Source organism: Rhinatrema bivittatum, chromosome 15 (assembly GCF_901001135.1).
Source record: "Rhinatrema bivittatum chromosome 15, aRhiBiv1.1, whole genome shotgun sequence".
Taxonomy (NCBI): Eukaryota; Metazoa; Chordata; class Amphibia; order Gymnophiona; family Rhinatrematidae; genus Rhinatrema; species Rhinatrema bivittatum.
The window spans coordinates 65,213,176-65,238,754 of record NC_042629.1 but is presented as its reverse complement, the minus strand read 5'-3'; the positions used below and the strand labels follow the sequence as shown (position 1 = coordinate 65,238,754).

The 25,579-nt window shown below is 43.7% G+C and overlaps 1 protein-coding gene across 3 annotated transcripts in view; it reads left to right on the top strand.

The window, feature by feature from the left end:
* The window catches only part of VPS13D (vacuolar protein sorting 13 homolog D), a 273,597-nt gene that overhangs the window by 136,695 nt on the left and 111,323 nt on the right, over positions 1 to 25,579 (top strand). For 2 of the 3 annotated variants that reach the window (XM_029578385.1, XM_029578384.1), the window contains 10 exons: positions 1,516 to 1,679; positions 2,423 to 2,531; positions 5,321 to 5,500; positions 6,254 to 6,364; positions 7,120 to 7,269; positions 9,549 to 9,698; positions 10,361 to 10,457; positions 16,470 to 16,618; positions 19,709 to 19,843; positions 22,015 to 22,182. In XM_029578385.1, the coding sequence (XP_029434245.1) occupies positions 1,516 to 1,679; positions 2,423 to 2,531; positions 5,321 to 5,500; positions 6,254 to 6,364; positions 7,120 to 7,269; positions 9,549 to 9,698; positions 10,361 to 10,457; positions 16,470 to 16,618; positions 19,709 to 19,843; positions 22,015 to 22,182 (1,413 nt within the window). Of the gene's footprint in view, positions 1 to 26; positions 86 to 1,515; positions 1,680 to 2,422; positions 2,532 to 5,320; positions 5,501 to 6,253; positions 6,365 to 7,119; positions 7,270 to 9,548; positions 9,699 to 10,360; positions 10,458 to 16,469; positions 16,619 to 19,708; positions 19,844 to 22,014; positions 22,183 to 25,579 lie in introns of those variants that run through there. The other variant, XM_029578386.1, reaches the window with a different exon arrangement.

Genomic DNA, 25,579 nt, shown 5'->3' with positions numbered 1-25,579 from the left:
TTTCTGATTCCTTTTTCATCCTTGAGGAACCCGGAAACTCCCCAGAGCAAAGTGACTGAGCAAGTTCCTCCAGTGGGAATTTCCGGTGCGGGTTTTGTAGCCTTCTGATTCTTTCTCTTTTTTTTGTCTGACTCTCTGTCTCTCTCTCTCTCTCTCTCCCTCCCTTCTTTCTATCTGCCCATCTCCTTCCTTCCCTACTCTCCTTTCCTTTGGTCTTCCTGACTTAACTTCCGTTCCTAAATTACCGTTGAATGGTACATCGGGGTTGTGTTCTGAACAAAGTTGCTTTTGCTTATAAGTGCTGGAGCAATAAACTACGGATAATGCAGTTGGGGGTTGATGTGCCAAAATTCAGGCTTGATTTGATGGCAACAAAAATATTTTAGTATTTAGACAATCATAATAGCCACTTAATTTTTCTTCATGATGGCCTTTTTTTTTTTTTTTTAAATGTCCCAAGGAGGCAAAGTAATTTGTCGGAGGTCACGCATGTTCAGTTGTATAATGAAGATTTGGAATCCAGGAGCCTCTGATTCCTCGCTCCAGTCCCTAACCATTATGGGGTAGATTTTCAAAGCGTTACGCGTGTAACCCTTTAAAAACCCTCCTGCGCATGCCGAGCCTATTTTGCATAGGCTCGGCGGCGCGCACAAGCCCCGGGACGCGTGTATGTCCCGGGGCTTTGAAAAAGGGGCGGGAAGGGGGCGGGGCGTGGACGTGGTGCAGGTCCGGGGGCGGGACCGAGGCCTTCGGCATAGTGGCTGTGGCGGAGGATGGTGCGCTGGCAGCCGGCCGGCGCGCGCAAGATACGCCTGCCAATCACAAAATAAAGGTAGGGAGGGAGATTTAGGTAGGGCTGGGGGTGGGTTAGATAGGGGAAGGGAGGGGGAAGGTGGGGGAGCAGAAGAAAAGTTCCCTCCGAGGCCGCTCCGATTTCGGAGCGGCCTCGGAGGGAACTGGGAAAGCCATCGGGGCTCCCCTTGGGCTCGGCGCACGCAAGGTGCACAAGTGTGCACCCCCTTGCACGTGCCGACCCTGGATTTTATAACATGTGCGTGGCAGCGCGTGCGTGTTATAAAATTGGGTGTACATTTGTGCGCGCAGGGTAGTGCGCACAAATGTACCCCGTGTGCGCTTCTTAAAAAATCTGGCCCTATACCTTCCAATCTATAGAGGAACTGGAGCTGCCAGTAGAAAGCCTTGTAGAGTGCATAGACTAATCATTCTCCTAATGTGAAAGGACAGTAGTTATCATTCCATTATTTTTATTTTGCCAGCTGAGATCACATAATCTGAAATAAATTACTTTGGCTTGAGAAGCCATGTTTGCCCTTTTTGCTCCAAATGTTAATTAGTTATTATTCAGGACCTATTTATTGTCACGAGGGCCTGTTAGATGAATTGCAATCTGAAATACATAATGACATACCAGTGAATCATAGAGTGCATAATTGGGAAGTGACACGAGTATTACGCTGCGGGTGACTAAATAAAATATTCCTGTATTCTGTTCAGGAGCCAGGGAAGCGCTCACAGCTTTGGCGCATGACCGGCAGTGGGGAGCTGTGTCACGAAGGCTCTTCGGCGCCTCATAACCCAAATAAGCCATCTACGTCCCGGTCTGCAGATTCCTCTTTAGTGCTGGACATTGCAGGTCTGGCTGCCGTCACTGATAAAGGGTAAGGCTGCCCTTTGCCAAACTTTGGATCCTGTAATAACCCGAAGCTTTAGAATTAGTAGCTAAAAGCCATGTACCTGAGCTAAGTTTATGTAAGCATGAATTGTCCTGACCTCCCCAGCTTCTGCCGATTGGGCCTGTAGGGGCTGGGGGCTCTGCAGAGTCAGCACTCACAGCACCAGGGGTATGGGAATCCCCCTATAATGAATCCTATGGGTGGGAGTCAGGGTTCGTACATAGCGGGTTCCAAAGTGAGACGTGATCGATCGGCTCCTGTTGAGTAATGTGACTGAGTTATAAAGGGGAGAGAGAATAAAAATGGGGGGGGGAACCCCAGCTTTAATGGCAGCTTATGGTGCCGTAGCCCCAGTAAGGACCAGTTCCAATGGAAGTGGCCATGAGGAAGCTGCTGGACCAAAATTGTATCTTGCAGACCTTTCCTGTTGAGCCTAAGGCCTTCTCATAGTGCAGCTTTGAGGGATGTCGTGTGATAGTGATTCTTTCCTCTGCTCCTCAGAAGAATTTCACAGGTCCGATTCTGCACCATGGGCTCCTAACTTGCATATGATGCTTATAATTTACATATGAATACATCCAGTTTGCCTCTATTCCTCAAAGACTGCAGGCCATGCTAAAACAAGAAGTGAATACCGCGCTCATAGATGCAGTTCTGGAAATGCCTAGCCTAGAGGGATGTTTTTTTAAATATATATTTTAGTGTTCCTTGTATTTTCCTTGTGGTAGGTACGAGCCTCTAATGCTGAGGAAGCCGGACCGACGGCGCAGCACTACACAGACTTGGTGTTTCCAAGATGGGAAGCTGACTTGTGGTTTACAAGGTTTAGTTGTTCAGGTACTGTATTAGTTAAATCTAATTTGATTTGAGTTTCATCAGGGGTGGAGGAGAGAAAACAGAGCATTGGAGCACATTAATGCAGCCTTCTCCGGAGAGGATCAGTGACGGTCTTTTATTTTGGTATAAAAATTGGCTGACTACATGAAGGGTGAATTATCATGCCTTGAACCTCTTTAAAAGAAAAAAAAAAAGACTGCCTGTTCTATAAACTATGTTGCTAGGGTGGTCTTTTTTTCCGGTTCACTTAAGCATAAATAATAGAAATCAAAGTCAGCAGGCAGTGTCTACCATTGGAATCCTTTCTTCTTAAAGACCTAGAGATGAGGAGTGAATGGGCTGAACCACTGTATCGTTCTGTGTGCGCTGGGGCAGAAGGATTTTTGCCCCTCTGATAACACCGTGGGATGTTCATCTCAATCACCGGGTTGACCGAACTGCCCCTCCGCAACCTCCGTGTGCAGTGTCACCTTGTCCTGGAAGAGAACAGAAAGCAGATTTTTATCTTCCACTGCATTCTTCAGAAAAAGGGCTTGCAAATTAGCAAGTCCGAATAAACTTGAACTAAATAAGGAAATATGGAAATGCAAAGCATATTGTGACATAATTTATTTATGCAAGGGTCCACTTTCAGAGTGCACATTAAAAAAAAAAAAAAAAGGGCAGTGCCAGAGGCGTTCCGGGACATGTTTGTCTTCACCAGTTAATGCTGATATTCAACACTAAAAGACTTAGAGGGTCATGTATCAGATTGTGTTAGGGTGTTATCGCCTGCGATAAATAACGCGTCGCGAGATGCATATGCAGATTTTAAAATGTTTCCCAACTGGGAGGAGTTAGGGCGGAGTAAATTAAAATGAGATGTTGCGTACAATAGTGTTATGCCTGGCATAGCTATGTGTTACTGCTGAAACGGGATTTGCGGTAAATATCGCAAATCCCGTTTCGTGCAAGGAGAGGGGAGACGGGAGAGAGAGCCTCTGAGGAGGCACCACATAATGGCCTACTTTGTTATACCACTGTAAGAGGGGGCATTCTGAACTCGGGGTGAGGTTTTGGTGGTGTGCTAGGTTTTGGGGGGCAGTTTTACATGCACAGGCAGAGGTACGAACAGCACGGTTACCATCAGTAAAGATTTTATGTGATTTGGAGGGATGAAAGTTATAAAAAGATGAGATTTGTACAATGTATTCTCAACCTAGCTTGATGCACTCTCTGCCTAGCTGCTATCAAGCTAGGTCGAGAGTACAATGTACTAATGTCATCTTTGTGTTCCTTTCATCCCTCCAAATCACATCAAATTTTCACTGATGGTAACCGTGCTGTTCGTATTTATAACTGTGCATGTAAAACTGACCCCCCCCCCCCCAAAACCTAGCATACCACCAAAACCTCACCCCGAGTTACTAGCCTGCTAAAATTAGCTGGTTATCTTTGTCACCCAGCAGCTTTGTAGAAAATTGATCTCCCTAGTGCATAAGATGATTTCACATGCTGAGGCTTTTTCCCTGCAGGGAAATCTAGCAGTTTGTCATCGTACAGTAACTGGTGAAGAAGGGGTTTTGAATCCAGTTGTATAGCTGTGTTCTCTGGCCACTCCACTGTCACTGCTGGTTCTCTTTTCTGGCCTGCTGGATTGAGTCTTTCACTGGCAAAGGCAGATGGAACCGGAGAGTGACCTCTTTAATGTCATGAGACATCCTCGTGCTGCACCCACAGCATTAACTTGTGACAACACAAGACGATGAATTATCTTTAGAGGGCTGTCTGCCATCCTGCACTTACGGCAACAATACTCTTTTGAAAATGGAATCGTAAATAGGCAGTCCTGTTCCATCCAGTGTTCTGCAGTTGTTTCACATCTGGTTTCCAATACAGAATAATCGGGAGTGGGAATGCAGCAGTTCCTGCAGTTCCCTTCTCTTATGTATGTTTTGCCTGATAAAAAATGTTTTCAAACTTACTCCCATTATAATGTAAATGAATCATAGGAGGCATTGTTTTTTCAGGATAACTTTTTACTTTTATTTATTTATTTATTTATTTATTTATTTAACATATATATAGGATTATATATATTCTAATCATCTTTAGTTTACTAGCTCAAGAGAATACTGTAGCTAAGTATTGTTTTTGAAAAGAAGGAATCATAGTGAGGTTTGCCTTGCAGGAAAGCAAATCTTGCATCAAATAGTTACGTACATGGGACCAGGCTGGAGGCTTAGCACCTGTGCTACATGCACCTTGGGGGAAGGATGACTCTGCCATTGTTCAGCAATGACGCCTGCTGGCCATATTTAGGGTGCAGGCATACTAGGTTCTGGAGGGAACTGTGGTCTGTGAACTCTCTGGCCAAGGACCATGATTGTAGAAACTGACATAGGTGGGTGTTATAAGGGAAAGATCCCAAATAGTTGCAAATGAGGGCTCATGGCACTCTTGGCGCAATTTCAGTTGAGCTAAACACGCAGAAGAAGAGGAGGAAACTGTCTTAAATAGCCAAAACCTGGTTCCCTGTACGTACCCAGATCAGTCCAGACCATGGGTTGAGCCTCCTGTCCAGCAGATGGAGACAGACGAATACTAACTGGACTGATCAGTGGTACCACAGGAACGAAAATTAACAGGTAACGAACTAATTTTCCTTTATCCACCTAGGACATTGGAAGTGTTGGATATAATTCTTTTAAATGAGTAAATGTTCTTTCCATATGTTTGCTGCATTAAGCTTGTGTTTACTTTTGAAAATATATACATTTTGATTGTGTTCCTCTTTTTTTTTTTACTAGGTGAAAAAAGGAATTTTAGGTTTGTATGATGGAGCAGAAGTTGTCCTGGGCTCTGATGTTTCTATGGAGCTTTTGGGGCCAGTTCCACCTCAACAGCAGTTTGTAAACCAGAAGATGAGACCTGGCTCTGGAGTTCTGTCTGTCAGAGTCATCCCTGATGGGCCCACCCGTGTTCTGCAGGTGACACCGTTCTGTCCTACAGCAGCCGGAAGCATTTATATTTTAATACCTCTATGTTTAACTAGCACCAGGACTAACTAGCTGGTCTCTCCGTTTCTGACTTGCCCTATGTTATGAGGCAGAATGTCATTTTTAAGCCCCTTGTTTATTTTCTTTGCCACTGTCATGGGTTTAAGGGAAATTGGGAGAGGGATGAAAGGGCTACCTTTGGCAGCAGCCACATTAAGAAAGCCATTAATAATTTCAGAGGAAATACATTGTACAAAGCGATGCATATCATGATGAATCCTCAAATAAATGAATTAGGAAGCAGATTTGCTACTTTTCATCTGCCCACGCATTAGTGTGACCCTTGATATATCTTAAGGTGGAACAGATTATAAGGAGCACAAAAGTAACCGGGAAGGAGACTAGTAAAAGTGTTTGCTGATATCTTGTCTGGTGACAGTGCTATAATTGGTAGGGATGTGCATTCATTTCATTCCAAGTTATGTGCATAACTCGCGGACATTATAGTAGACGCGCAAAAATGGATAGTTATCATAAGTACATGTGCGTACTATAAAGTCCGTGATTTAAACTCATGAATAACGAAACAAATGAAACGAATGCCCATGCCTAAAAATTAGGAAGCATAATAAAACACATTTTTGGCAGACTTAGAAAGAATCAACATAGGGACTGGAAGAAAGTTATGAACGTAGAGCTGTCACATGGAAAGGATAGTTAGTAACTCTCTTAACTATTTTGTAGGTAACAGACTTTAATCATCGCAGAAATGACCTTTCTTCAGGTGAACTGGATGAACTTGTTGAGCTCGACCTACGAAAGCTGAGGAATCCAGACCAAGAGCAGGAGCTTGAAGTACGATTGCCCTAATTCTGTAAAAAAAAAAAAAAGAAAATGCCGTCTTTGCAACTGAACTATAAAGACTAACCCTAGGTGGGAAAGGAGGAGGGAGGAGTACACTTGTCACTGGAACTAAGATCCCAGCCAGCTCAAGAAAAATCACCAAAAGGAGCAAACTGGGTTGCAGCTTTGTATAGCGATCAGACAAAAATGTGCACTTAGTAGTCATTCAGCTTGCTTCTCGGTACTCCTCTTTCTCTCCCGGTATTCATTAATGTAATGTAATGTAATGTACCCCACTGTAATCCATCCCCTTGTAACGTAACCACTAACTTTGACCTACCTACCACAGTGCAATCTGCCTTGAAGCGGCCAGTAATGTCATCCCTCAACTATTAGATGTAATCCCCAACCACTTTGCAATCCACTTTGAAGTGGCTGACCAGTTGCAAAAGGCAGAATAGAAAATGTAAATTAAATTCATGCTTCTAGGCATCAGAAAAGCATCTATTTTACTCTGCTCTGAGAAAACCTCAGCTGTATCGGTGCACCATGTAATTCTGCATGCAGGCTAGAATTCCTGGGTTTCTCTACCGTGCTCTTAGAAAAGGAGAGAGGATCCAGAGATGCACTCATGGTGCCCATGTCTTGTCTCTAATAAATGAGGCATGATACGTGCTTCTTTGTGATGTTCGGAGAAAGTATTTTGTTTACCGCAGTGATACTAAAAGTGATTTACTAATGTTTGGGTTTCTTTTTTTTTTTTTCAGGTGCTAGTGAAATTAGATAGTGGAATAGGCTTGTCTTTAATTAACAAAGTCCCGGAAGAGCTGGTTTTTGTAAGCTTCACGGGGATTAATGTTCATTACATTCAGCTGGCACCCAGTCGAGTGCTTGAGCTCAGTATACAAGATGTACAGGTAACTGTGGGTTTGTTTGGTTTTTTTTTCTTGAGGTGGATTTTAAGTCTCTATTAATTCTTTTTATGGGTCTCGGTTTGCAAATTAACAGAGTTTTGAGTTAAGGGTGGAATGGGCATGAAGCTAGGTGGGTGTCATAATCATTCTGTTGAGAAACATCAAAACAAACGCCCCTTTCTTTCCATTTTTTTAACCCATGGCTTATGAGGCATTTAAAAAAAAAAAAAAAGGAGATGTAAGTAATGGCATCTAGTTTTGTGTAATTGTCACAAGTTGTATCGGCCTCGTGAAAGACCGCAGAACCCGGGAGAGTTTGGCTGAAGTCTCCCAAGGAATAGCATCTCCAAGAGGGCAAGCTTTCCCCCAAATTACGGTGGGTCTGTTGGAGAATTGTCTTCCTCAGAGCTGCTGAGCATGCTGCGGCGTACGTGCCTTCAGCCAGTTTTTTAAAAAGACATCTTGGGGGGGGAGTAAAATAGTGCACTTGCATATGGGTGTTAAAAGCGCGCTTGCCATGTCACTTTCCCTCCCCCTCCTCGACTGCAAGCACTAATAGCAGGAGCTAAGTAGTGGGGCGGGGGGTTACCAGGCGTATTTTATACTAATTAATTTTCAAAGAGAAACTCTCTTGGTACGCAATATAAAAATACTTTTCAGCTACAAAAGGTACTGAGAATTGTTCCGGGGGAGGTGGGGGGGGGCCTTGCACATACCATGATAAATATGAAGCCTCCACTGTATGCAGATCTCTCTCATGCATATTCATGGCGGCTCTCCTGAAAACCTGGCCTGTTTGTGGCCCTCGAGGACTGGAGTTCGCCATCACTGGCCCAAGGTGGAATACATTTATAGGTCACGTACCAAGGTGGACTTGGAAGTTGGATTTCTTTTGGTTTTTAGGAGGTGGGGGGGGGGGGGGATTCCTGGCAGTTTCCTCCTGCTCCTTTTGGGTTTCAGCTCAGGCGGAACAGGAGTTGGCATCCAGTGCCTTGAGCCTTGGTAACTACGCCAAGATGTTTCTTCCCTTATTTTATATCCCCTTCCCAGCTCACGTAGCCCGGTCATCGCAGTGACAGTCCTTGACTGGGGGGGGGGGAGGCATGCACCAGGATTGTTTCCAGAGCCGTGCAGTCATGGGCCCTAAATCTGGCTACTAGGTGTCATCATTATACGATGACGTTGACTCTTTCCCCCCATCCTCCACGCTCCACCCCTTAACACCTCCATGGCATTCCCAGCCAGTCCGGGGAGCAGAGGACCAACCCGGGTTCTCCGTATTGCAGTACATAGCGCTGCCACTGGGCCGGCCCTGGATGTTCTTTTTAATTGAGCCAGTAGCATCCAAGATAATTGGGGTAATTTCCTGGTCTCTGATTGTGCCTCTTAGTACTTGATTATCTTTTGCTCTCTCTCTCTATCTCTCCATACATAGTATGGTTTAGTTGCTTGGTACTGATACCTCTATTAGCAATGCCGTGTTTTCTTCCTTTACCACAAAGACTGATATGTCCTATGTGGAGTCTCTAAGATCTGAGCACGCTGCAGAGTTGACATGCTTTGGGTGAAGCAGGAAGGATGTGATACCTGCAGGAGGCAAAAAGAAAGGCAATCAAGTGTTTTAAGTCTTGGCCGGAGGGTACCTTTCATTCCTCAACCTGCAGGTTCACACTGTGCAACTCTCAGTAATTGAGTAGTGGAAGGGTGGGTAGAGAAGACAAAAGGAAACATAGAAACATAGAAATGACGGCAGAAGAAGACCAAACGGCCCATCCAGTCTACCCAGCAAGCTTTCCCACTTTTTTTTCTCTCACATACTTATCTGTTTCTCTTGGCTCTTAGTAAACATTTTTTATTCTATTTCCCTTCCACCCCCACCATTAATGTAGAGAGCAGGGTTTGGACCTGCTTAATTTAGCTTAATTTAGTTAGGGGTATTAACCACCACAATAAGCAAGCTACACCCATGCTTATCTGTTTATTCAGACTATGTAATTCAGTCCTTATTGATTGTTGCCTGAATATAGATCCGCCTTTCTTCATTCCCCCCGCCATTGAAGCAGAAAGCCATGCTGGCTATGCATTGAAAGTGAAGTATCAGTCTTACTCCCCTGCCATTGAAGCAGAGGGCTATGCTGGATATGCGTGAATTCACCCCTGTGCTGCATGATTGATTTTTATCCTCTGGGATTTGTTTGTACAGAATTGAAGGAGAAAAACTAGAATCAAGCAGCTCAGAGGTCTGAGTGTCTCAGGCTTCCGTTGAATCTTTCTTTCCACAGGTGGATAACCAGCTCATTGGCACCACGCAGCCAGCGATGCTTTTCGTCACGCCTAGGAGCACAGACAGCGAAGTGGCCGAGATGGGTCCCGCCGTGCAACTGAACGCGGTGAAGTTCCCCAGCAAGAATGCGCTGACCGATCTGTACAAGGTAAAACCGAGGTTGGACTGCAGCTCTCGTGCTTTCCTGTGCACAGCACTTCCCGAGGCTGGAGTGCGGCAGGATGGGGGCCAAAGAGCCAACACGGGCCAGCAGCTCTCTAACACAGGACTGCCATGCACTGGGGCTCGTTGCTTTTGGGGGGGAGAGGGCGGGGAAGTGTTTCACAATTGTGAAGCACCCAAAGATTTTGGCATGACCAAAAAGGAAGAGAAGTCTTTATGTCTTATTTCTGTTCCTCTGGTGAGGTCGCTTTGAAAAACTGTGTTTAAAACAGCTTTAGCACTTCAGAGTCATTTTACTTTCCTTTTTAAATTTCTTGTAAATGCTTCTTTAATGAAAACGGCATGCCTAGCACTGAAGACGTTCCTTGAGGTTTATATCGTCAGTCCACAAGGTAACCATGGTGTGGTCATACCCTGTTATTGCCTAACCTGCTCCTGGAAGCAAATGCTATCAAAATTCTGTTTTCACCATAACAAACACTGAAGGTATTAAGGAAAATCTGATTTTAATAAAGTGTGCAGAGTATCGCCCCAAGATCCCCACACACAGGAAGCTCAAGCTTAACGTTAACGGAGGCGAATCAGCCAGGCAGCTCTTTGCCCTGTAGGAATTCCCCACTGACATTTCAGATTCTTCTGTCTTTCTAGCATCTGATGATCACGGCTCGGAAATTCACTGTCCAAATCGAGGAAAAGCTATTACTGAAGCTGCTGAGTTTTTTTGGCTGTGACCAATCAGAGTCAGGTATGGCGTAACGCTCCATAGTCCGCATGTCATTAACATAGTCATTTTGTGTTTGCTCCAAAAAAAAAATGATATGTACTTTTTTTTTTTTTAATTTGGAAATTTATCAAACAAAATCTTTGAATCCTTTAGGAGGTTAGAAATGCATAACGGCTAAACTGAACCACTGTGAGAGAGGAATTTTAGTGTTCACTCCTGGTTCCTGTATCTTTTCATCTTGGTTAGCAGAAAAGATGTTATTAATTTGGCAGACCTTATCTGTTTATTAAACAAAGCCTGGGCTGCAAATCAATTCCCTGCTCACGCACTCCTTTGGGCATTTCCTCTTTGGGTAACTGAGAGGATTTTGGCAGGCTGTGGGGCTCCCTGTGACATCCATAGGCCTTGTCTGTAAATCCCACTGAACCTGGCTTCCATTTGTTTTGCCCCCTCCGCTTGGGAAGCGGCCTATAGGGATTGTTCTCTGCCATTTAGGGCCTGGTTCACAAAGGCTTTTGTCCCTTTCCGTGTCTGTTAAGAGAGAAGCTTGGTGAATCGACCTCGTTTCGGTAAGTTTTCCTGGTAACGCCGCTCATTACAGCCTTTTTAGGCCCAGCTCCGGTGGCGTACGGTAGAATTCTAGCACATAACATCCCTTGGCCAGGATCCTAATCCTCCTCATGTTCTCCACTGGAGTATTATAAGCACATTTTAGAGCTGTGTCACAGAGTTCTTTGACTTGAGCAATTCAGAGGGAGGGTTGAGGGAGTGTTGTTCCAAAACAAGTCCCTGATTGATGAGCTAAAAGAACTGCCAATTGTCTCCAAGCCAAAAGGGACTCAGTCAACTAGACCTGGGTTTTTCTTTTAATTGCCCTTCTCTCCACATCCAGGGATTTCTCCTGCCTTTGTCAATACAAATGTTTAGAGAATGGAGAACTTTCTCCAAACGACAAGACTGATTCAGAGCATCCCTAGTGAATTGGGGTTGCTGGCAACTGTGCGTCTTGTGATCATGTGTTGGCTGTAACAACTCACAGTATTAACAAAAGAATCCCAGAGAGAAAAAGTAATAGTGTTTTGTTTGGGGTTTTTTTTTTTTTTTTCCTTTTAATTTTCTGAGAAATAGTTTGACTTTGCATCCTTATGGCTTGGAATCAGATGGAGAAATAATAATCTCAATAAGTAACCACCTGGCGTACAAGCAGTGGCCAAGACAAGTATTAAGACAGAATTATAGTTTGCAGGTCTGAGCAAGATTTTTTGGTTTTATTGCTTCAAACCATTGTTTCAGTGTAGCCACCATGAGCTATTTCCATCAGCATTTGAATGTATTGCATATTACCTTGATTTCAGATGTTGCGTTTGTGTGTGTGTGTGTGTGTGTGTGTGTGTGTGTATATATAAGTGCATTATAGAAATTCAGATTCAAAAGTAGCACTATGGAAACGGTGTACTCCATGTTGTACACAACATTTCCAGAGGGGTTCTTTTATAATGAGTGTGTGCAAATGTGTTCCTTCTGCATCCGTATCTGTTTGCTGGGAGAGTGTGTGACGGTGAGTTGCTGTCCTTGCCTGACTTGCACTGCTGCTGATGGGTTTGTGTGTGTGTGTGTTTGTTTGTTATGCCTGCCTTTACGGGAATGGTGTGCCTATTCCTATTGCTGGTTATTGCCGGTTCCCTGCTTTGGCAGCCACCAGCTTGACCTTGGTGCTGTTGTCTGAGCTGCAGAGTGGCTGCAGCTGGCTCCTGCCGTATAGCTTGGCAGTCAAAGGGTCCACAGGGAAGAGGAGTCGAGAGCAGCAGCAGCAGCAGAGGCTGCCGTGAAGAGCTGGGCTCTCTGCAGCGCTAATGGCAGTGGGTCTCTTGACTGGGCAGAGATGGAGCTGGCACAGCACTGCCAGGGCTTCGTGAAGCTGCCAGTAACCCTCTCGCTCCTCCTCCACTCTAACTCACTCAGTTGCAGTCCTTTCCCCCCTTACCACACCCTCACTGTCCTCTCTCTCTCGTCCATTCACCTCTTCTTTCCCTCCCCTCTAACTCTTCCCCTTTTTCTGGAGCCAGCAGTATCCTCCTACTTCTCCTTGGGCTTCTTGCTCGAACAGAAACTGCTGGGCCCATAAAACAAATAAAAAGAATGCCAAGCCGGGGGAGGGTAAACCTAGGGGCCCTTCCTAGCTTGGCTTGGGACGTTTTGGTTGGGCTTCTTTGGGGGGGAGGGGGGGGAGAGTCAGGAGGAAGGATTGCAGGGTAGGGGAAAGCTTTGAAAATCAGGCAGGATCATGGGGGGGGGGGGTTGGACCCGCCACCAGAATTTTACTTTTGGGTAGGAAGATTGAGGGTGTGCAATCAGCCTGCCCTGTCCGACTTGTACCTGTGGGCAAGAGGGAGAGAACCTTTGGCCAGCCACATTCAGACCTGGGCCAGTCACGTTAGGTGGCTAGCACTAAACATCAGAGCTAGCCGCCTGCCCCCACACCCACTCCAAATCGGCCCCCTTAAAGCTAATCAACTTGTGAAACACAAGTAGTTAATTTAGCATCCTAGTCTCAAAGGTTTAGATTTAGCAGGAATACATCCCTACTTGAATGGCTAGCTGCCTTTGAAAGTTGATCCCATATTGAAAAGATTGTGCTTTTGTAATTTCTTAAGACCGCTCGCCCTCCAGATTTCACTTTTGGTTTTATATAAAGTGAACTGGAGGGATATGAAAGCAGGAGAAGAAAACATAAACGAAGTATTAGAAGCAGAGGAGGTTGTTGCAAAAATAAATTAAAACTATTTTAAATGTTGCCAAGCCTAATCCAAGATGTTCCCAGAGCTGTGTTTGACTGCCAGTACAAACCGTGAAGAGAGAGTTTGTTTTCCTTTGGGGAAATAATTACAGAAAAGATTGCATAACCTCAGTGTAGAGTTCCTTGGAAATATCAGGAAGGAAGGCTGTGCCATCGATCGAGGTGGTTAGTGCCTTACGGTCATTTAGTTAGCCCAAGTCTTGGTCGGAAAGAAAGCTGCCAGCTTTTCACCTTTCCGAGAATTAAAAAGTTTGCATCTGCTTTGGCGCACCTAAATAGAGAAACTTTTTTCCCTGTAGGAAGCCAAGTGCACCTGGAAGAGAATCACAGGTGGTCAAAATATAAGCTGAAGAAACTTTTTTCTTTTTTTGCCTGGGGTTTTTCTTGTTCAGGGATGCTTAACAGCGCAATACTGAGAAATCTGTGGACAGCTGAGGATCACTGGGTCCTAAAGCCCGGGACTAGAGAATTATTCCATTAGATGAGTGGCGCGATTTGAACATTTGCCTGCTCACTGGCACCATGAATAAGACCAGCTGGGGTGGGGTGGGGGGCGAGTTAAATCGCCGGTGAATACTTAAACATGGCCCAGAAAAGGATCGCAGAAGGAGAGAAAGGGAGGTGGACTCAAGGTGTCTCCCATTTATTAGTGTCTGTACAAAGATCTTTGGTATGATCAGATGACAGACTTGAGCGTAATTACTCCATAATTCCCATCACTGCAGTACTTGTGCAGCTGTCAGAAAAGTCTGGGTGTGGGAAGGCTTAGCCCTTTCATCATCTCTGGTTTCTTGCCCAGTACTTAGGCAGATTCTGAGATTTTCAATGGATTTTGCTCTGTGCCACCCAAAAAGATAATAAATAAGCTGAGCAGCACGAGGGTGATCCTAAGATGGTAAATTGGGTTAGAAGCTGGTTGAGTGGTGAACAACAAAGAATGAGGGTAAATGGAGTTTATTCAAAGGAAAGCAGGGTCATCAGTGGAGTGCCTCAAGGATCAATTCTGTTCACTATTGTTTTTCAATTAATGGAGGGGTTTTCTGTATCCAGATGACACAAAGATCTGTAACAAGGTGGATATACCAGATGGAGTAGAAAATTGACTCTGGGCAAGCTTGAGGTGTGGACAAGAGTTTGTCAGCTAGGGCTTGTGCAGAGTCATCTTTTGGGGGAAACAGAACCCCCCAAGGGAGCAGTATGTGAGGAGTGAGGCACTGAGGTGCAGCAGACCAGGAGAGAGGATTCAAAATGGTCACAGCTTGATTATCTCAAGTTGACAGAGCAGTGCACAAAGGCAGTGGTGAAAACTGGAGGAATGCTAGGTTGTATATGGTGAGCTATTATCATAGCTCACAAGATAGTACCTTTGTCCCATCTATTTGTGGGATCTTACCTTGAGTATTATGTTCAATTCTGGATACCGGATCTCCAATGGAAGCAGCCCAGGAGCAGGCTACCAAAATGATGCAGCGCTGCACTATAAGCCCTATGAAATGACACATAAGGAAGTAAATAAGTGTACCCCAAAGGATAGTGAGCAGGGGGGTAGGGGCATTCAAATACCTCGAATGCATACATGCACGAGAATCTAGCATTTTTCCAGTGGAAAAGGAAGTCCTAGAACAGTTTTCCGAGCAGACTTGCGCACATAAGCCCATGTTGAAACTTAACCCACCAAGTCTAGCCGCGCACAATTACACTTGCTAAAACGTCTGCACCAATGTCTCAGGAACTGCAACCCCCATGCCCGACCCCCGCTCCTGGGAGCACCTCCCCTCAGTCCAGGTAAAATTGCCTGTGAACAGAAAGCATGAATTTATCCACGCGCCGGGCGGGCAGATCTATAAAAAGCCACGCCTGTGCAGAAAGCACTATTTCACCTGCAGAAATGCTTTTCAGAGTTACCCTGTTAACCTGACACGACGCGCTGGCTGAATTAAAGAGCGGGTTTTGTACAAACTCTAAACCAGAACTAACTGCTGTACCATCAGCGGGAATTTTTTTTTTTTTTTAATCTCCACAGAATTTGGTTCAAGCCTGGCCTTTCTTTTCATTATAGCGCCAAAAAGTGCACTTCAGAATCCACTGTTATTGCCTCATTCAGATGAATGCACTGTGCACCAATCCATCATTCAAAAAGGATTGTTTACCCTTTTTTGCCCATGGACAAATATTTATTAAATAAGACCATAAGAGTTCAGAGGGACTAGAATTGATCTAGCAGCAGTTGTTTTTTTTCGGATGGAGGATTAAAGTTTTATGTAGATTAGGTACTTTGTTTTAGCAGAAGGGGGCTGCGTGGATGGTGAATCATTCCCAGCAGCACTGGTCAGCTCCCATCATGGCACTTCATTACAGGGGCAGTCTTAATTGGCAGAAGCAAGCGCCAAATGTACCAGGGGCATTGTGTGGCACCAGCAAGGAAAGGAATGACAGTCACTCGTATTGTAGCTTACAGTGTTTTATCCTTATGATTTCTAGGCAGAAAGCAGCAAAAGTAAACCCTACTTGAATGTGCAGAGAGTGGTATTAAAGGGCAGGGGGAATCAAGGTTCAGTTCCTGTGCTGGCCGGGGCCAGGGGAATTCTGCAGAGGCAGCAACCCCAGCCCTGGTGCTGGGGAAAGGGGAGACCCGGTAATTGTGCAATGGTGACTCCTAGTGTCCGCTTTTAGGGCTTATGGATGCAGGGCTCCAGAAGGAGCCCTGGTGCATGGCCCCTAACTGAGGATTTTGGCTCTAACGACCTGGACTAAAGCAAGTTGGGAGGGAGATATGAAAGAGGTGGAAAAAAAATCCCCGGGTAGTTGCGAAGGAAAGCTCGGGGCAGCAGATCCCAATCCATGTTCCCTGTACGTACCTGGATCAGTCCAGACTCCTGGGGTTTTCCCCTCCCCCCCCAGCAAATGGAGACAGAAGTTTACAAACAAAAGCTCCGCCTTATCTAGGCTGGTGCCACCGGGGCAGCAGATCCCAATCCATGTTCCAGTTGAACTGGAAACTCCAAAGGAGCAGGAGAAAAACAGCCAAGTCAAAAAAAAAAAAAAAAAAGAGAGAGAGAGAACCAAGCACGATTCTGATATCGATGCATTGGTACAATAGCAAAATCTCAACAGGTCTGCTTATGGGGAATAAATTATTGCCAGCTTTAAAAAAAAAAAAAATTGTCAAGATGAGTGTGGTTGTTAGTTTTGTGATGGTGTTGACGCGCAATTGTCTGTTTATTCTCTGCTAACAGAAGTTGAGAAGTGGGACGAGAGCCTACATGAAAAGACCAGCGAGACAGACGGGACCCAGCAGCGGTACTACTTCGAGAATCTGAAAATCTGTGTGCCCCAGATCAAGCTGAGCGTCTTCACCTCCAACAAACTGCCTCCAGACCTGAAGGCAAGCTGGTATTACACAGTGCGAAAGGAACACGGAGTCCCATTTCCCCCCCCCCCCCCCCCGCCACTCCCAGTTTTGTGCATGTTAGCTCTGTTAGCATATCATAGCAACAGCAATAATATATTTTTACACAGTGCCCACAACCCAAAATTTCAGGTCCTTTACAGAAAGGAGTTCCTGTCGCACCAAGTGCCGTCCTCAGTACAAAGGTTTGGCAGCTTATGGTGCTACCAACAGGGGTGATGAAATTTTAAAATGCTTGGGAAAAATGCAGTGCCTGGAGGCAAAGAAACTGATGAGGGGTGGGGGGGGGGGGGGTAGCAGTGGGAGAGCAGGGCTGAGAGAACAGACCGGGTGGGGAAAGAAGGCGAACGAGAGTCTCAGTCTGGGCAGGCTGCATGCGCCAGTTCATCTTTCTCTGCTGTCATTTACTATGTTACCGGCTTTCTGTCCCAGGAGAATTCTAGTCTGAGTCGACTTTGGAAAGCTTTGAACTTGGGAATTTCTATTTTCCATAGATGAACAAATGTAACCTAAGTAGGCCGCCTTTTTTTTTTTTGTCGAAATTTATAATTTGCACATTTAGGTGTTTGCTTTCCAGCTAATTAGAGGTTCTTTGACGGTACTAAAACTCCGTGGTTTTTTTTCTATAATTTAATTTAAAATCAAACATTTATCCATTATTCTGTCCCACAAAGAAGGTAGTTTTGTTTTCTGCAATTCGGGATAGCCCCGAACTTCCAAGCCAAGGCCCAGCCCTCGCATTCATATTTTTTCATTTCCCCAGTCCTCTCAATTCCAACCCCCCCACAGCCTCGGCCGGGTCCCTTCTCCTGTGCCACCCGGAGCCCAGCTCCTGCTTTCACCCATGTGGGACACTTCAGTGCCACAAAGCAGCCGTGGGGGGACCCTGGGCCACAGAAGGGGATGGAGGATGCAGCCTGAGGCAACGCTGCTGTCTTCCTCCTCTTGCTGCTGGATCAGAGGCCAAGGAGCTGGGCATCAGCAGGGGACTGGGCTGGATCGGGCAGGGACTAAGGTTTTTCGGGAGGGGGGGGGGGGCAGGTCAGCAGCTTACATTTGTGCTTTGTGCTGGGATTTAAACCAAATCCACACCTCAGGGGTTGTATAGGGGTGCATAGTTTCAGCTGAAAGCCAGAAGCCCTCAAGAGAAGGTAGAAAGAAAAAAAAAGTTAATTTCTGGGTTTTCTGTAAAATCTTAGCGCTTCTGAAAGGCTGCTAGAGAAAGAAGCAGCAAAACTGAACTCCTTGATTTGTCCCCGATATTCTTAATTCTGGAGGGACTCATGGCGCATGCTTGTTTTCCCTGGCCATTCAGTCTTTGTCCTCCGCTCGTAAGGAGAGCTCTGATTTATCTTGCAAAAGCAAAAAGTACCTTCAGGGGGGCAAGTGGAATTTGATTTGGGGGCGTGGGCTTTTGGTCATCTATTTATTGAAACGTTTGTATTCTACCTGCCTGAAAAAAAAAAAGTTGTTCTAGACACATCCTACGTTCAAAAGGCCCTGTTCACATAGGCACAGAATGAGAGAAAAGCCTTCGTGCAGGGCTTCCCAAACCTGTCCTGGAGAGCCCCCCCAGCCAGGCAGGTTTTTCAGGATATCCATGGTGGATATCCTGAAAAACCTGCCTGGCTGGTGGTTTCCCAGGACCAGGGTTAGGACCCTCTGCCTTAGTGAATTGGGCTCAAAGTTGGACAGCAGTGTCGGGACATCTGGACAGAGAGAACACGAGCGTTAACAGCAATAAAGGGAGGATTTCCCTCCCAGTTTCACTTAACCTCCTGCATACATTGTTTTGGAATACTTTGTGGCAGCGAGCTGGTTATATTTGGTTTGCAGAAAGGTCTTCCACTTCCTCTGTTTTCATGCTTCCAAAATAAGTTTGCACTTGTTTCCAGTGTTCTTGTGACCCATTCCTCTTAGCCCGAGACTTGCATTTTGTGAAATGTTCTTGGACAAGCATGAAAAGTCCCTTTTCTGTCCTCTCACATAATCAGGCTGAAAATAACTGTAGTTCAGTCTCATTGAAGCTAATTTTCAGCATTATAAAATATTCAGATAAGACTTGTATTAACCACTGCAGAAGTACTCCTGTTGAAATATGCGTAATCCCAAATAATTTTGTAAAGTTTTCCTGATGCCATCATCATGCCTTTTGAAGTACTTTCTGCATTCAGCATTTCTGATCTTGGGGGAGAGGTGTGAAATGTTGCTTGGAGTGAATGTACAAGTTTAAATGTTACCTTGTCAGATGTCTGATTCACCTAAATATGAGGATTTTTGTCTGTTCGTACTTACAGTAGAGACAGATCTCCTGCTTTGTGATAAATCTGTTTCTGTGGCAGCTTGGAGATACAGCCCGGCTTGCGTTGCGTTGCCCTGTTTCGTGAACATGTGACTCCTGTGTTGAGAACATTGGTTACTGGTTCGGTATAGGATGGAGTTTAAAATTTCTTTGTTTAGTTTTAAGCCTTTTATCCATTATTTCTGGCCAGCCTGCTTGTATTGTATTCTCCCCTGGAAAGTTTGCAGTCGTCAGGTGAAGAACTACTTTTAGTTCCCTTGGCTACAGTCCCCGGCCTACTCCTGAGCATTTTCAGCTGTTGGTCCCAGTAAGTGGAATGCTTGGCCGAGGATGTTCATATGTGCACGGAAGAACCCAAAAGCTTTCTTATTTTTGGAAGCTTTTGCAAGCTTCTGTTTTAAGTATTCTTTTGTTGTATTATTGTTGAAAGTGCAGTGTGTTCTTAGTTTGATGGTTTGTGTAATATTGTGATCCGCTTAGCACATGAGTGTTTGTTGTAAGTGCAATATAAATGTTTAAAATAAATAAATATTGCATGGACATGTTATGATGAGCTATCACTGACTGATCACGAGGATAACCATACTATGATATGAAATGAGGATTGCTGTCAGTATAGACAGAAGCTTGTTGTCTCAAATATTTTCTTCTCTTTTAAATCCTTAGGGATTGAAATCTGTAAATTATTGCTAATGAACCTTATACCGATCATATTTAGGGGAGAAGTGCTTACAATTTTTTTTATTTTTTTTTTTAATGATCAGGCTCTGAAAAGCACCTTGGGGTTTCCCCTGATCCGATTTGAAGATGCTGTCATTGACCTGGACCCATTCACTCGGGTGCACCCCTATGAGACAAAGGAGTTTATTATTAATGATATTCTCAAACACTTTCAGGAGGTGAGTGTGCACCAAACAGTATGGCTGAATCTAATCTGTAAACCCCTAAATTTCTCCATTTTAGTGAGTAAGATTTGTATGCAGTACATGTTCAAAATGCAGAGATTGTTTAATGAGTTTAGTGTTCTTTTTTGCCTGAATGGTATGAGTTAAAACAGGGGTAGGCAACTCCAGTCCTCAAGGGCTGCATGCCGGTCAAGGTTTCAGGATATCCACACTGAATATGCATTTGCATGCACTGCCTCCACTGCATGCAAATCCATCTCTTGCATATTCATTGTGGATATTTTGAAACATCGACTGACTTTTGCAGCACTTGAGGACCAGGGTTGCCTACTTCTGATTTTAGAATAACATGGATTGTATTCTTTGACAACTTTTATGGCACCAAAGAAGACAACTTTTTGAAACCGCATAAGTGCCCTCTTCAGATGTCTTCCATGTAGTGTCGATAACTCTCTTATGTTGGTGAATAAGACATCACAGCCTGCAATGAATCCAGTTTTTTCCAGGACCAATATGGCTGCTAGAATGCTGAATGCAAGCGGGCTATAAGCCAGCTCTAGTGCTGCGAGGAGCATCCATTTGGTAAAGCAGTGATGTCACAATGCCCCTCCCTATTGTGCAAACTAAAGAGCCTTAAGACCCCACAGCTCATTCCGCTGCTGCTAACACGAAATGGAGGCTCCCACCAACAGTAAAGTGCTTAATCTACTCAGATCTAAAACTAAAATCTCTTATTTGAGAATGGAATTCCCTGTTTTAGGGCTTGATTTTCAGAGCGGCTTGCGTGCACTAAAACTTCCTTATGCATGTTAAGGAGTGCTTTGAAAATTAACCAGGGGCCATACTTCTATGCATACCGGGAGTAGGTGTTCCGGGGAGCAGGGATTTGGCGTCCATGCTTACTTGCATGTTTTCGAGAGTTTGTGTGGTGAGTTGCAGCTCACAAATTATGCCCTGCTTGGAGACTTCTGTGCATACTGCTTGGAAAATCCTGGATTAAGTCTGTGGGTACACTGCACATGCAGACTTTACTGCTATGCATGGAGTTACAAAATAACCCTCTCAGAGGGTAATTTTCAAAGGCATTTTATCCACAGAAATGAGCTTTTTGGAAATGACCCACTCGATATGCGGGTTGAAATGTCATTAAGTACATACTTTTACCTCAGTAGTGAGGGTTGGGGGGGGGTGGTTGTTCTTGGGGAGTCAGTGGGGCAAGGTTGGCACAGTATTTGCAGCTATGCCCATACCTTTTTCAGAGTTCAAAATCTGCAAATTTTTAGTCAGAAAAATTACCTGCACAAAATAGGTGTACGTGAGTGGGTAATTTTCCTTGGGCAGTTCTCAGAGTGAAATCATGTAGGTACTTTCACTTTGAAAATTATCACAAACTTCGCAGGCATATCTACCCGCAAACATCACAGAGTTGCAGCCAGTCTGAAACTTACCCCCTTTAATGTATGAAACTGACTTGTTGCCATCGATGATATTCTATAAAGTTGTTTTGATTTGAATATCCCATGTTACACCATTTACAAATAAGTTTCTATAACCCATCCTAAAATAATTGGACTGTAGCTCCAGAATAGCAAGTGCAAGTTATATCTTTGTTTAAAATTTTGAAAAATGTGTTTCTACGTTGTTTGATTTTATTCTTTTCCTAAGCCCAAATTATTCTCAGACCCAGACTTTCGCTCGCTGTATTCTGAAACAGGGTTAAAGCCCAGAAGTGAAAACTAGTTGGTCCTTGCGGTGGTGTGGGAAAGCCCAGATATGCTCTGGTTTGGGGCTGAGATGAGCTGAGATATCGGATCTTTCTAATCGTACACATAGGTTGTCCGATTGGACTGGAGGTAGAGGCCAGCATGCAGAGCTGTTCCCTGATAGGCACCTATGATATAGGCAAAGAGCAGAGGTCAGAGGAGAAAAAGAAATACGGCAGAAATATTTGTATTACATTTTTTTAAGGAAAGATTTATGTTTAGAAAGTATACGGTGCTGTTTAATAGTGTAACATACATAACAAATAAAACCCCCAAGCTGCTAAAAAAAAAAAAAAAAAGTACTGTGTTTACCTTAAAAAATGAGTTTGTGTATGCTTTTTGATGGATATAAACTACCCTGTTGATTAAGTCTTTTTTTTCCCCCCTTATTTTACATGGAAGGAGTTGCTCAGTCAGGCAGCAAAGATACTGGGATCAGTGGATTTTCTTGGCAATCCCATGGGTCTCCTGAATGATGTGTCAGAAGGCGTGAGTGGCCTTATTAAGTATGGAAACGTTGGAGGTCTTATAAGAAACGTGACTCATGGAGTATCAAACTCTGCAGCAAAGGTACTTTTCCAACATTTATATTCTTTTCCTAATGTTATATTCAGCATTTAGAAGAGTACTTGAAGGATGCCTTCCATGTTCCGTGCTGCAAGTCTTATTTTTGGGTTTCTGGCACCTTATGGATGTTATATATATAATAACATAAATAATGAAAGAGAGGACAATATTAAATTTTGTTGGTAAAAACTGTTGTCTTGGAAAGTTAGCTAGCAGTAGTACTTTGCTTTCTAGCTGCTGCTGAATGTGTACTCTACTGTTTCCAATGCGTTAATACTATTTTTTCTTTTTCAGATTTTGCTGTTTTTGGTTTTATCAATGCACCTAAAATTGTTTTCATTGTCCAACTTAATTCACATATAATCTCTCCATATCCATCCCGATTCTCTCTCCTTATCGATCCCAGAAAGAGCAATGAAGAGAATTTTAGGTGCATTGATAAAACTAAAAACAGCAAAATCTGAAAAAGAAAACATAGTATTAACGCATTAGAAACGCATTAAAAACTGTATAGTACACATTCAGTAGCAGCTAAAAAGCAAAGTACTACTGCTGGCTAGCTTTACCGGACAACAGTATTTACCAACAAAATTTAATATTGTCCTCTCTTTCATTATTTGTACAGGGGATAGTTCCTTAGGCTTTTTTTTTTTTTATAGTGAGCTTATGAATGTTACCTGCGTTTATTAATGCCAAACAGAGACATGTTTACTATGGTACAATTCAGAACTTGCTCACTCGTTCTTCCTGTTATGTATGTTTTCTTCTATGTGTTTGAGTGGAGGAGTAGTGTAGTGGATAGGCTGAATGGTGGTTATTATGTCATAGAATACACAACACACTTATTTATAAGTGTAGAAGTTTTACTTATAATTCTGAGAATCAGCAATGAAAGCATACAAGATTAGATTTTGCATTAGGAATACAAAGATACTTCCCTCAGTTTCCGGTGTGAGTCTTATATATCTTGCAAAATTGGAAACACATTACTGGAGATCAGGAACAGGTTATCAGTCACTTTAATATTCAACAAGGTGAGCTGTTCTGATCTAACCAGTCTGTCTTGACGTTGGTCTTTTATGCTAATTTTCTTGAACTATGTCCCAGTTTCTTCTCTGGGCTACTCCCATATGTTCTTGTCATTTATTGAGGCTTCAACTGTCTGTGCTAATCCTATCAGCAACAGTTAGGTGTGGTTAGGTTGCTGATGTTCTGTTTTCCCTGATATCTGTACAGTTAGCTTCATAGTTAACTCCTTGTTAATATATCTGATCTCGTGATTTGTTTCTTGTTACAAGCAAGCTAAAAAAAAATAGCATATTTATTCTCAGAATGTATAAGCCTTATGTCAAGCAATTTCACTAGCTATATTAGCGTTTATCTTTGTTCCACTAATTTCTTTCGCATTACAAAATTCTTCACATTAACTAAATAACGCCTTCATAATTTTTCCACAAGTAGCCTAGTGGTAAGAGCTGCGGGCTGAGAACCAGGGAAGCCAGGGTTCAAATCCTGCATTTCTCACTGATGTGCCTGGTGGCCTCGAGCAAGTCTCTTCACCCTCCATTGCCACAGGTACAGAATCCGAGGAAATACAAGTTTATCTAAATTCATGGAGCAATGACATTTCGCAAGCTTGTTAAATCTGTACTTCCTTCTTCAAATTTATTCCCATACAACTCTTCACATAACCTCCACACTCACCGCTACTGGAAAGTCCATAAAAGCTATGTATATTCATCATAATCATAGTTTATTTTCAACATAACCAGAAAAGTATTTAGGGTACAGTGGTTTGGCAAGTAAGATTTTGTCTCGCAACACATGGCATCAAGTGTTGTATCAGTGGAGTGTTCAGTAGAATTCTTTTGCCTTTCCAGTGCATGTAATAGCAGATGGCATATTTCTAAGCAGTGATTCTGATTCGTAGTTAAACTTCGTCCATCTCTGCTGGATCCCTGGATGTTTGTTTCTGTCTAGTTATGATCTGCTCTTCAATGTAGCAGTGGATACTCCTTAGAGCATTTCATACGTTGCATTGTACTGTCCTTAGCACAGGGCTGGCAGAATTAGTCCTGGGATAGGTGTGGTTATAAAATTGGCATAGATCTAAATTACACATGCCGGTTTGTGCCACAGCACCATTTTGAAGCATTTGTTCACCTCAACTGAGAACATCATGATTGTATTACGTTACTCCTACATAAGTGTAGAGTTTTGCATATTTATTTAGTCTTTAAAGGAATAACTGATTTTGAGAGAAAGATTGCAGTGTTTGTTTTCTCCAGTTGCTTATCAGACTTGGTTACTTATTTATTTCAAATATATTGGTTTCTCTGGGAGTAGGGAGGAAGGAGTCAGGGTCAACTACCCTGACCTGTTGTTGAAAGTCAAGTATAAGCTGTAAAAGCCCAGTACGCAAGAACATCTGACAAATTAGCTGCTGACACCAAATATTTGTCCTAGGCCTCTACATGCCATTCTGGTGTTTTGCTTGTGAGATCATCACATTTGAGTAGCTGTGAACCATGCATGTGCTTAAACATGTCAGAACTGTAGGGAATGAATCTGGATTCCATGCAGATATGAAAAGCAGCAATTGGGACAGAATTGTATTACAAAATGGTTGGATGTTGCATTTAATGAATAACAATGAACCAGACAGTATTTTGGCATTGGACAAGTTGATATAAAAAGGGGGTCTCAGATTTTCTGTAGCAGTATAGAGGCCCAGTTTTCAAAATTCTGGGGCAAATTTCAATAAATTTGCAGATGACCCTTTATTTGGAAAATAAATCTATTTTTTCAGCCTTTATTGTGTATGCCAGGATAATTTTTCCTTCTGTGTTTCATTTTTTGCTTTCTCTATCTTAATTCTGCCTCTTTTGTGTTGCTTTTCATGCCTTTGTCTATTTCTTTCTTCTTTCTTTCTCTCCTTTTCTGCTTTTCCTTTTATCCAACGCTTTGCTTTTTTTCTCCCTCTCTTAAAAGATTCTTTTCTTGTCCTCTCACCTCCCACTTAGAAATTCTCCACCCATTCCCTCCCGGTTCTCTCCTGTTTGCCCCTTCTTTCAAATCTCTTCTGCAATTCCAAACTTAGTAGTTTGTCCTTATCTTCCACTGCCCTCCCGTCCAGCAGTTCTACCAACCCCCTACCTCCCTTCTCCTCCCCCCCCCCCCCCCCCCCCACACACACACACACAGTTATGTCATCAATATGCAGCTCAGTAATAAAGAGAGCCACGTGGACAGCAACATCTGGGTGGGGCTGGCCTTCTGCATGGGAACCAAGAGTGTCAAAAGGACAGTGGCAAATGCTGTCTCTGTTCTCCTTGTTCTTTCTTCTTGAAAGGTGGCAGATGCTCAGTCCTGGAGACGAGGGGACCAGAGTCTGGCGGCG